The 12,897-nt window shown below is 39.2% G+C and overlaps 1 protein-coding gene across 1 annotated transcript in view; it reads left to right on the forward strand.

Moving 5' to 3' along the window:
- PTPN13 (protein tyrosine phosphatase non-receptor type 13) overlaps positions 1–12,897 on the forward strand; it is a 117,520-nt gene that overhangs the window by 73,560 nt on the left and 31,063 nt on the right. The window contains exons 10-18 of the mRNA XM_064651678.1: positions 2,201–2,420; positions 3,892–3,966; positions 4,077–4,251; positions 5,030–5,183; positions 5,338–5,476; positions 5,898–6,050; positions 7,226–7,408; positions 8,589–8,751; positions 12,410–12,833. Of these exons, the coding sequence (XP_064507748.1) occupies positions 2,201–2,420; positions 3,892–3,966; positions 4,077–4,251; positions 5,030–5,183; positions 5,338–5,476; positions 5,898–6,050; positions 7,226–7,408; positions 8,589–8,751; positions 12,410–12,833 (1,686 nt within the window). The remainder of the gene's footprint in view (positions 1–2,200; positions 2,421–3,891; positions 3,967–4,076; positions 4,252–5,029; positions 5,184–5,337; positions 5,477–5,897; positions 6,051–7,225; positions 7,409–8,588; positions 8,752–12,409; positions 12,834–12,897) is intronic.

Raw genomic sequence — 12,897 nt, forward strand, 5'->3', positions numbered from 1 at the left:
TGTCAACAGTATTTCCTTGTCTTGGAACCTAAGGAGTGAATCGTGCTGTAACCCCCCCATAGAAAACTGGCAGTCTGACCAAGCCAGAGTAAATTTTGCTTACCCAGGATGCTGAAGGATGCAGATTTATGGTTGGTGACAGTGCTAAGTTAGGAAGAATTTTAAACCATTAGGTTTTTGAGCTTCCTCCACGGACACCCCACACCCACTCCAATTTTCAGAGAAACTAACACATGTCAACAAAGATGATAAAAGCAACCTAAGGACAAAAACTTTTCATTGCCTCTATTACACAGAGCTGTATGTTATTAAAAAGGCAAGATTTTTTTTCTGCAGTAGATGTTTTCACAGTAGCAAGCATTTTCAGATAGAGCCAGTTGCAACATGTCTGTCGTTTTCTTATAGTCTTTGATAATTCATAGATATTTATGTTCAGAAAGTGTTTGTTTTTGTTTTATTTCAGAGCCCATCCTTAGACCTTGATCTGAAGGGCTCTTGTGGGTGTATTTAACTTGGTTCATTGTCAATATTCCCATATATGTCAATCCTAGTAGGTTTCTTCATGGTGAAAAGCTAAGCATGTGCACATGTCTTAGCAGGTCTGAGACCTTTCCTCATTACTTTGTCCTTTTAGGTGCACGTGATTAAGTCTGTTGTAGAAAGAAACAGAGGAGGGAGAAGGGAAACAATGCTGTGAAAGCCCTGCACAGTGGAAAGAACAGTGGGCTCACATTAATACATTTTTCTTTAATTACTTTGTGTCTTCCCTGAAATTTCATTTGAAATTCATTTAAGCATCATTCTCTTCTTGTATATTTCTTATTTTAATGCTGGTTTTATGTGCTAACCAATGACACCTGACTATTAAAAAAATAAAGAGAAGGTGGTGCACTGTTCATAATACTGGTATTCATTAGTAACTTTGTAACAAGATGAAAATAGAATTTGAAATCATATCCACCAAGCATAGAAAACTGTACTGTCTGGACAGGTTTATTAACTGATTTCTCATTCATCAATCATATCTTTTAGGTTCTTCTGAAAACTAGGTATATATATATAAATTGAAAAGTAGGTTATATAAATGGAATGTCTTTGAGTCTGTAGATTACCTTACTATAAAGGACTGTATATCAGTATCACTGCAGGACTTACTCTAAATTTATCTGTATTTCTCAACTTAAATGCAATGATATGCAGGCTTCTAAACATTTTCTTTGCTCTTTCATGTTTTTCATTACTCAGTTTAGATGTATGGGTAAACACTGAGCTTAGAATCGCTTGAATTTCTCTGTTCTTCTCATTTCTTAACCACCTTTTTCATTTTTCAAATAAAAAAATGGCTTTTGTTCACCCAAAATGGGACATGAAATTCTTTCCTTCCACAGAGAACAAAACTGATAGGATTTTTGGGATCCATAGCTGTTGAGAAAAGAACTTGAGGATAGATTGCTGTGTTTTTCTGGAATACTGATGCAGTTTTTGTTAGCTTTTTTCTTGTCTTTTCCTTCAGATTATCAATTTAGACTCTAAATTAGTCTTTGTGGTGACTGTGTATCAATCAGGCTGCTCTTGGGAATTTAAAAGAAAAGGAACTATTTTAAGCAAAATAAGATTATGAAAACATTAGAGGATGATATTTAGAATAATTAAGTATGTAGAATGTTAATACATATGAAATATTTATGTAAATATTTCAGGCTATACTTCTGCTCAGGAGAAATCAGGGAATAAATAGCAGGCCCATGCAAACATAGAAAGTGTTTGGAGCAATATAAAGGACACTATCATTTCAGTTTATTTCTTTAACAATATATTTTTGAGCATGCCTTTTTCACAGTCCCTGCTTGAACACAGAAATGAAGATGTTTTTTAAAGCATTGATATTTTTCTTCCTCCTGTGTGCTCACTGGTTTTGTGCTGATTCACTGGGTTGGTAGTGTCAAGTATTTTTTCCACTGCAGCTGAGCCTTTATTTTAATATGAATAAATGACAGGCAGCTCTAGGAACTTGGCATGTTTGCTCAATTTCTATATTGATGCACAGGGCTAACCTCCTGGCTGCTTAATAAATGTGTTCCATGTTCTGTTTGATAACTAGTTTTTGTGTTCCGTGTTTCCACTTGGGAATGTGCTTAAAGCAGCAGAATGTCTTAGGTATACCTATTAATGTCTGTCCTCCCCTCTGACTATCCTATAGGCAACATGAAGCACCATTTGAAGGCAAACTAATAAGTCAAGAAGTGATGTTGAAGCGTCAGGAAGAAGAAATGATGCAACTGCAGGCTAGAATGGCTCTCAGGCAGTCTCGACCTAACCTCTACCCAGGAGATGCAATTAGATCCTCAGTGCTCGACATCACCAGAGATCCACTGAGAGAAATAGCCCTGGAAACAGCCATGACACAAAGAAAACTGAGGGTAATGCCCTGATCTCAGGTGAACTCTTATTTTCATCAAAACAGAGCAGTGGCTTGACTGAAACTCTAGTATGTGGGACTCATGAACTGGGTCCTGTAATAAATAATCATGAACAATTAAATACCAGGTGTTTGTTGTTGCCCTGATGGGAAAGGACTACTCTCACAGGGTGAAGTTATGAGATTTTTTGCCATTAGTGGCTGCAGAGCCTAAAGTGGTATCAAGAGATACTAAAACAGGCAACAAGGCTTGACAGTTGTATCAATTAAACAATATAGCGTCCTAACAAAGGTAAGGTGTAGATTTTCTCCTGTATTCTGTGGTGTTTTCAGCCACTTCATTTGCATTTCTCTTAGTGGAATGTGGATGTGTCCCACCAGCATCAAAGGTTATTAAATGAACAAATTGGGAAGGTAAAGAAAGAGAGAGAGGATTCATTTGGCCCTTAGGTTCACCCTGAATCCCCATGCAAACTCCCCTTTGCTTTCCCAGCTGTCTTGGCATGTGAATGAAATATAAGATTACAGAGAAAGAGGGAGACAGGTATATAGGTAAACAGAATGTCTGATGTGTAAAAGAGATGATGGCTTGATGCCCTCTGCTGCTACTTTCTGTGAACTGGATATTTTTTTCTTTTAATAAGGATAAGAAAACTTGAAACAAGACTCAGGGATTTGCTGCCCTAATACAGGGTAATAGCTCCTGTATCTGTCTCCAATCCATAGCATTCTGATGAGTTAGTTCATGTGGGCTTTAATTAACCAGGTTGGTTCCCCTCTCTGCCCCCCAAACCCTAAGAGGTTTATGTGCAAATGTTTTGCATTTGGTACACAGGAGGTAGTAGGCAGTTGCCAATGAAGGTTTTCCCTCAAAAGGTGAATCTTGGCCCACTTGTGGTATTGAAGTGGGTATTGCGTAGAGGACTTCCTATAACAGTTTGGACAGATAAACTCCTGTAGTTTATAGGGTGAATTATTAGAACATTTATTTGTGTACAGGCAGACAGAAATTGGCCAGGATATCTACTTGATAGATAGAACTAGGCTGAAACATTTCAGACTTCAAGAGATGAGACTTGTGTGTCATAGGCAGAGATTTGTCAAGCGGGAATTGTCACCAGTGCGGAAAATCTTAGTGCTGTCAGGCAGTTCCTTACCAAGATAAGCCCAGATGGTCCCAGTATACAACCCATGTATTTAAAAGGAAGACAAATACTCCACCATTTGCTTTTTGTCCGGCAAAGGAAGGAAAATATACAGTGTAATAATGTCACCGACACTGTAACTTGCCGGTGGTGTCTGGCACTCGTGCTGGCAAAATCGTGTTATTTAGGCTTAGCACTTCAATGAAGGAATTCAGTGCAATTTTCTAATTTCAGACTTCGGTTTCTCTTTTGCATTTGGAGTTAACTGTGCCTCAGCCTCTTGTTCCAGCAACACAGTGTTCATTCATACTCTTTTGCGATTTGCAGAATTTCTTCGGCCCAGAGTTTGTGAAAATGACGATTGAGCCGTTCGTCTCCTTGGATCTACCGAAGTCTATCTTGGTAAGAAAGGGGCTGTTCAGCCATCTGAGGCAGGGGAAGTGTGTGAAACCAACAAATGTGGTTTTATCACAAGTGTGAATGTTGAGAGAATTTTATTTCACAAAATGCAGACTAAGAAAGGAAAGAGCGATGACACCAGGCGAAAAGTGAATGTGATGCTTCTAAGCGGGCAGAAGCTGGAGCTGACCTGTGATACCAAAACAATATGTAAAGATGTCTTTGATATGGTTGTTGCCCATATTGGCTTGGTGGAGCATCATTTCTTTGGATTGGCTACTTTAAGAGGTAAGAATAATGATTTGATGTATTTGACAGGTACAGAATAAGAGGAATTAGCTACATGGTATTGACAAAAGATGAGCAGAGACTGCCTCCCTCAGAGGACACAAAAGGGCTTTGGGTTCTGTTAGTACAGCTTAGGAATGCTGCAGCCTGTGGTGGAGGCAAACCCTTTGTGATGCAGAGGAGGGCTCTTGCTATAGAGGGAGATGCCTCTGTTGCTCCTGAGCTATTAGTTTTTGCTATTAGTTGAATACTCTTTTCCCCCACTGGGTAGAAGGTCATTCTGGGAAAACTAATCCAAGTTTCTTGTTGGCCTGTCTCACAGGCTTTTGAAGAACTGTAACCTTTACAATATTGGCATGACATAGAAGCCATTAGCAGCTCACAAGCTTACTCCATGGCAGGTACTCTTAAACATTTTGCAGAAATGTAAATGGGACAGAAATAGTAAGGGAAGAAAAGACTGACAGATTTTGGATTTCCTCTGGGATAAGAACTTATACATTTAAAAAAAAACCCTAGCTCCTATTATCATAGAAGGTAACTTAATATTTTTTTTCCATATTGGTGTTTTCAGGATAACTATAAAATTATGTCTTCAGCCCCTATTCAGTATTCCCTATAATATATATTGTGCTTATAAGTCATTGCTAGTCAAGAGAAAACCTTTCTGTTCAAAACCTGATTTTAGAGTTATAAATATGGTCTTTATCCTCCAACTGGAAAATATATTTGGTTTTAATGTTTTTACCAATGTGCTTCCCTTTAACATTCATGGCAGACAATGAATTTTTCTTCGTTGATCCTGACATAAAGCTAAGTAAAGTAGCTCCAGAAGGATGGAAAGAAGAACCAAAGAAAAAGAACAAGCCTCCTGTCAACTTCACTCTGTTTTTTCGCATAAAGTTTTTTGTGGATGATGTCAGTCTGATACAGTGAGTGTATGAACTTTTTTTTTTAGCCCCTTGAGCCCTAAATATATGGACAAAAACTGGCTATTAATCAAATACTGGAAATTTGCTGTAACAGGAAGAGTGCCAAAGATAGTGGGGGGGTTTTCATGGTTTCTGTTTTATTTTCCTGTCCTAGGCATACGCTGACCTGTCACCAGTATTACCTACAGCTGCGAAAGGACATCCTAGAAGACAGGATGCACTGTGATGATGAGACAGCCTTGTTATTAGCATCCCTAGCTCTCCAAGCTGAGTATGGAGATTACCAGGCAGAGGTACATAATCCATTTCACCTTTGAAACTGTGATCTTGCTGCTTAATTAAAAGCCTGCGATCTGCCACACATGCTTTACAGCTCTGTGCTGGACTGGAAGCTCAGCTGATGTGCTGTTGGCAGGTTTTGCTGTGAGCAAGTGTTCTTTCAGTCTAACACAGGTTGTTGCAGACTTTAGTTCAACATCTGGGTGTTGAACCCCTTCTTTTCAGTGGAAGTAGAATCAGGCTTGAATATGAAGAAACAGATGTGAAGTTAAGCTCTGGGTCAGGATTGAGATTCTGATTCCCTCCCGTTACTCAGAATCATTTGATCCTATGATTTGTAACGTACAATTCTTTGTCAAAATGAATGTTTATGCTTCATTTGTGCTCATAGGGTAGTATATGGAGGTGCCATCACAAAAATGTTTCATGTTGTAGGTGCATGGCATGTCGTATTTCAGACTAGAACACTATGTCCCTGCGAGAGTGATGGAGAAGCTGGATCTGTCCTACATCAAGGAGGAGCTGCCAAAATTACACAGCGCTTACGTGGGTGCATCTGAAAAAGAGACTGAGTTAGAATTTCTGAAGGTAGGTGGACAGCAATTTGCTTCCTTAATCTTAACTTAAGAATTTCCTGTTTGGAATATGGGTGCATGGATAGCCAAAGCCCAGGAAAACAGCTCAGAGTCTGAGTAACACTGAAAGGAAGAAAGCTGAAAAAAAATTATTATTTTTTTTTTTTGCAAAAGACACATCATAACAAGCAAAAAATAAATGGTAACAGATGGGAAGTTCTCTCACTTTTTTGCAATCAGTAGTCTTCATGTTTTAGCTCATGCTAGCTACAAGCAACTATTTATTCTTGTGTTTACTCTGAAGGAAGCTGTGTTAATGAGGCAGCACAACCTGCATTCCCCATATCTTTTGTGCTTTCTTTAAAGGAGAAAAAAATATTTAAATTATGAAAACTTTTCTTACAGATAATACTGTTCATGGAAGCACTGCCAAGGAGAATTTCTTGTGTAGGTACTGTGTAAGGTGATAGGAAAACTATTATCACAGATACATTTGGGTTTTTCTAAAAGGACCATTGAGAAATCTAATTACAGTGTTTGCTGCTGTTGCTTTTGAGATAATAATTAGATTCTGCCTTGATACAATGACTGCAAATGAGTTGGTGGGTGAAGGTTTGTTACTGAAACACCGAATAACCACTACATTGGAATTCCACAGTCACACTGTACTTCCACAATCTCTTTGAGTACGCGAAGAGGCACTTGGCTGACTTGGCCCCTTCTGAGCCTGTTCATCATTTCACAGAAGTGTTCTTGTAACTTAACCATAGGAAACAAGAATAGGGGACTGGATCCTAGCTAAACCCAGCCTTACTGGGGGTGGGGGGAGCAATTAGATTCCCTCCTTTGATTTCATTACATCAGTCCCTTACACCAGTAGTGAAGAGACAACAGAAACAAATGACTGGGTGTGCAAAGTGAGTGAAACCGCATCTTTTGGTAGTTAGGATACCTTAATGTGATCACAGTATTGCAATGTTAATTTAGTTCTGTGTTTTAAAAATGTGTCAATAACAAGTGCATCTGGCTAGTTAACGTTACTTGATAACAGCTGGTTTACTAAAATCTACACATATATACATACATGAAAATATTTTTAGAGAAGTATAATATTTGTACAGAGGTATGAAAACTTGTATTGGCCTTAACTTCATACTCATAGAAGTTTCATTGCATTGATCTGTACAGTTGTGTCAGAGGCTTACAGAATATGGTGTTCACCTTCATCATGTGTTGCCTGAGAAGAGATCCCAAACAGGTATCCTTCTGGGAGTATGCTGCAAAGGAGTTGTTATTTTTGAAGTTCACAATGGTGCCCGTACACCTGTACTACGCTTCCCATGGAGAGAGACAAAGAAAATATCCTTTAGTGTAAGTTGGCCTCTTTTCCTCTCTCTCTGTCTACACATCTGTATTTGTGTCTCCCTTTACTGTGAGCCTTGTGTTCGTTATTTTTGCAAATTTGGCTGCCATTCTAACAGCATAATCAGACTGCATTTTGTGTGGCTGTTGTATTATGGGATTGAAATGGGAGTTGTGATGTTTTAGACATTTTTTTTCTTTCTATTAGCTTGCATTCCATGCTGTTGAGATTCCAGCCTCAGAACAGAGTTTAACACCTGTGTTTTGGCAAATCTGTATTGATGTGATATGTGGCTTCCCTGCCTTCTAAGGAAAGAGCTATTACAAGGATAGATCAAGGGCTACTCTAAGCCTGGGGAGAAGCTTTGCCCCTTTACTGCATTTCTGGGCGATCTGCCCATGCTGCTGTGTGGGGCATGGATGGTGAAGGAGCACCAGAGAATCCTGCTTTAGAGGACTGAGTACTGGAAAAAGCCAGTTCTCAGTAGGAGTTATACCTGTGTTGCTTTTAAGTTGTTATATTTCCAAGGGTAATTAAGTTAAATGATAACAGATAACGGAGGCTGACACTTGATCTGGACAATACCAGCCAACTTCAGTGGGTGCATCATAATCTGGTGATCATGTGTCAGTTTTTAATGAGGCATTGAGCTTCAAGTGCTTACTTTTATGTAGGTATTGAAAACAGTACTTCTAATTCTGCCTGATACCTTATTGAAAAGCTACAGCATGTTTCATATGATTTTAATTAGAATTGAGAAACTGAAGTTTAAAAATTACTAAAAAGGTAAATTCAAGACCTGAAACATTAACTGATTTCATAATTAGATTGGCGTCTAGTTCTTTTTCTCTTGAGTGGCAGCACCCCATGTGACTTCTTCAGGGGCTTTTGAAAACCCCATCCTGCAAGATGTAATAGGGCTGGTTGTCACTACTCAGCACCAACAGTAACAGAGACGGATTAAATAATAATAAAGCACCATCTCAGCTAGCCCAGAAGTAGCTTTAAAGAGATACTTTGTAAATCTCAAATTACTTTCGACTCCTCTTTTAGCAGAAATATCTCCCATCAGTGCATCATTTGCTTCAGGAAAGTTTGAATGCTATAACTGTGCACAAGCAAATACAAAATTGTGTGTAGGCTAAGAGAAATAATTGTCTTCAACTTTTTTCTTTCTCCGTTGTGTAGAAGAAGAAAATAACTTTGCAGAACACATCAGATGGTATCAAGCATGCCTTTCAGACTGACAATAGTAAGACTTGCCAGTACCTTTTGCATCTCTGCTCTTCCCAGCATAAGTTCCAGCTACAGATGAGAACCAGGCAGAGCAATCAAGACACTCAGGACATTGGTAAGGACTGTGATACTGTGTTGGTCTTTAATAGCAATCTGTGTGTATTTTTGTAAGGAGAAAAGCTAACTTCAGTAATTCTGAGTGCTACATATGTGTAGCTCTACATTTGGAGGGTTTATACTATGGAGAGACTCTACTAGCTAAGTTTGTTTAGATTTTGTTTAGGGGGAGTTGGGAAAGGAATTGAGAGAACACAACAAAGCGGCACAGCAGCTCCTCTAAACTAAAAGGAATCTACAAATATCTCACTAATAGTGCTTTCCCCTTTGATTAATGGCCTTTTTTTAAAGAAATAACATCAAGATATTTCGATAAAAGGACTTTTACCTTTTGCTTAATGTGAAAGGAATTGGTTTGATAGTGTGGAATTATGGATATAATGGTGTGATCATGGGAGGACAGATAAAATTGGGAGCATTTCATGATGCTGCATCCTTAAGCTGTGGGTATAGCTCTCTTTATTCCACATAATGCTTCATGGACCTACTTAGGAACAACAGTGATACTATGTCCTTCGTAATTGCCACTTCCTTCATAATTTGTGAGTAAAATAGGAAATGTAAAGACATTCTTTTTAGATAGAAAATATTAACTGGAGAATGTAATCATTGAAAAAAAAAAAACCCTGTACTAATTTCTTCGCTGTTTGGAGCAGAGCTCACTTGGCTGGCTGGCCTTCAGCATGGTCTGGAAGTGCTACTTGGTCAGTCTGTCTGCTCATTCTTTCTTTGTTCCCTGTTTTTATCTGTCTGCATTCCAGTTGCTGTTAATCCAGACTTCCACAAGTGTAGCTGGGATGGAGTTTGACCCATTGCTGCAGATATTGCCATCTCTAATTTAAAAAAAAAAAAAAATAGAGAGAAGGGGTGGGTGTGGGAAAAGGCATGTGGCAACTATGCAGCCTTTTTTCTGTTCTGTTGGGCTCAGCCAACTTCAGGCTGAGAAATAGACCAAGTGACTTAAAGTCTTTATGCCATTCTCTGATTTAGTGTTTGCTTATCCTAAATTGCGGAGAAAAGCCATACACGAGAGGCTTTCTTAGCTAGGCAAACTTGGTTGCTTTTAACAGATGGAGTGTGTTATGCTGTGGGAGTCTGGAAAACAGTAGTTTGCCTCTGTGCAGTGCAGATCACCTGGAATTCAGAGGTCTCAAATTCCGCCAATCATTCATAATCAGAAGCAAAAAAATCAGCATTATGGTTAATTCCATTACACTGGTTATTAAAAGTAAAAACAACTAAACAAAAAAATTTGCTTTTGTCATAACCTTACTGATCTGGGTTAACAACACAGTGAACACAAACATGTGCCTTGCAGTGTTCATGAGGTGGAGTAGCAGAGTACAGAAGATAATTGTTCTTTGGAAGATTATTTAGAAATACAGTATTGCAGTGTATTGTGAGACTCACTCTGATTTCAGTCACTGAATGGGAAAAATATTTTGAGACAAGGAGCAAGGCCTGGCATGCATAGTGACAGTGAACAAATTTTCATGGAACATAACTGAGAATGGAGGCATAAGGCCTTTATAGCCCCTGTGAGGTACATGACATGTTCTTCACTTGTTGCACAATGTCTTCAGTGACCTGGGGGGAAACCATTTTAGTACATGTAAATATAATAGAAAGACTTAGACCTGCAAAATAGAAGGAAAATGCCTCTTGAATAATCTTTCTGCATGAATAGGAGGAGATGAGACACAAGTTTAAAAAAAAAAAAAAGTAAAGAAAAAATGCTAGCAGTTTTATGGTATATAAGAAATAAGATAAGCTATAGCATGAGGAATGGTGGTTTCCTTTTTGCACAGCTTCTGTGGCCATGCAGTGAACAGAACCAAGCACTGAGTTTTAAGATGAGTGTTTAGGTTCCAGAAAGGGCATATGGAAAACCACAAAAATGAAGTGAGGGTTGAGTCAACCTTATGGAGAATTAGTTTTGAGCACATGAGAATTTTCAGTTATGGGGTTGGCAGAAGGTGTGAAAGTATTCATCTGAAATCCATAGAAATTCAGTTTGATGTTTGCAGAGGGTAAATACAGTGTTAAGAGATATTAGAATATTTTATTAAGGTATTCTTCCCCAGGATGGGAACACAGCAAGATCAGGTGTTATTGATGCTTTCTGTCAGAGTGGGGAAACTGGGATTTGTGGATTTCTAGTCTAATTGAGGAAAATCATTCTTTTGTACCTCATTTAGTCTGGTGGCTGTGGTTAGAGGAGGTGTTTGGTGTGGATAAGAAAGTGGCAGTTGTGTACTAATTCACCTTTAAAAAGGAGAAAAACATACCTTCCACAACTAAATCTGCTCAATCTGTATGCCTGTTACTGTTACTAGTTACTGTTAATTCCTGCGCTAGGTATAGGAGGAAGGAATGTCTTTTGGAATGGCAGGGCTAAGGTTGCATTGACCAAATAGGCTCTTTCCTAAATGTCAGAGTATTTACCATTAAAGCTAATGGATGATGTGTACCAAAAGTAATATTTTCCTTTTAAGTTACAGTGCAGCTTCCTAGAGCAGCTTATTTCAGAAATGTTTGTACGGTTTAAAGAAAATACCAGTTAATCCTAAATCAGAAATATGTATGCAGCTGGGGATTGCCTTTCCTCAGACTTCCTTGTGAACCCATTCCAAGACATCAGTGAAGTTTATGAAGGGTTCAGGTGGCCTGATTTCCTTTAAAGTGTCTAACCAGCCAACAAGTTGCCACAGCTTATCAAGTTTCTGTGTGAGAGCCAAGCCACAGGAACTTAACTGCTAGCCTTAGGAGGCAGTTAGGATAATAGAAATGAGCCCTGCTCAGCTTTGCTCTGAATTAAGATGGGGGTTAGACTAAGTTGTATTATCTTGCATTCGCTTTCAGCTAAGAACATCCACCCAGACAGTTCCCACGACTCAGCTGACAGTAATTTAATTACAGTCCAAAACCTGTCTCTCTCTGCTGCTTAAGGGAATCCTTGTTAATGTGTCAAAAAGTCTGGCAAACCCCAGTCAACGCTTTCTGTTCTGTGCTGGAAGGCTTAGGATGTTTCTGGCAGGGAGGTCCTCAAGTGCACCTGAGTGAAGTGGTGCTCTTTAACCAGGCAGAGATGCTGCCAAGCCCCCATGACCTCGCAGCTGTACTGTAAATGTGCAGGGACTCGTGAAGAAAACTAAGCAATGAATAGATGGAAGTTTGGTAGGATGTGATACTGTGGAGATGGGGGAGCCCTATTTGTTCAAGTTCTGGAGAAGGCTTGTATGAGGAGGTTAAAGGAAGTGTAGTCTTCCAGGTCACTTGGCCTGAGGGTATTATTTGTTTTGCAGAAAGAGATCATGTGCCTGTGTATAAGGCACAGCAGTTTAACAGGGAATGTGAGTCTTCATGCTAATAAAGGGATAAATATTCTGCTATTCTGTGTTTTTGGACTTTGGTATAGTAGACAATCAGGTTAGTGTAGTGTCGGGAACTCCAAACTTCGCTTCCTGAGCAAACTACGTGGTGGGTGTTTATATGTGTCTGATCATGGTAAGTACTTCTAAGCATCTAGGGAAGATGTATTTTATGTTGGTTGTTTTAAAAGCATGCTTTACACAAGGAGGTCACACTAGCTCTACTGAATAACTTTAATTGTTTGGGGGTTATTTTTGTTTTGTTTTTTTTTTTAATTTCCACAGAAAGGGCTTCATTTAGGAGCCTAAATCTTCATGCAGACTCTGTCAAAGGTTTCAACATGGGACGAGCCATCAGTACAGGCAGCCTGGCCAGCAGCACTTTGAACCGCCTCGCCGTTCGACCCCTGTCTGTTCAAGCAGAGATTCTGAAGAGACTGTCCTGCTCTGAGCTCTCACTCTTCCAGCCACTTCCTGGCTCTTCAAGGGACAAGAATGAGAAGATTCCATGGGAGGAAAGGCCCAGAGTTATGAGCAAATCGTTTCACGACCTGAGTCAGAGTCACATCTCTGTCTACCCCCAAAAGAAAAATATTATTACTGCTTTGGACTCTTCCCCTAAAAAAATAGAAGATATAATGGGAAGAGTCTTTCAGCAAATGCCAAAATTTGATACTGGATCAGCAGCGGGAGCACTAAAACCAAGCAAGTAAGAGTCTCTCTGACCACCCTGCAGTATCTTTGTGTACAGTCAATGTACATTTTGCATCAGT

This window comes from Pseudopipra pipra, chromosome 4, assembly GCF_036250125.1.
Source record: "Pseudopipra pipra isolate bDixPip1 chromosome 4, bDixPip1.hap1, whole genome shotgun sequence".
NCBI classification, from domain to species: Eukaryota; Metazoa; Chordata; class Aves; order Passeriformes; family Pipridae; genus Pseudopipra; species Pseudopipra pipra.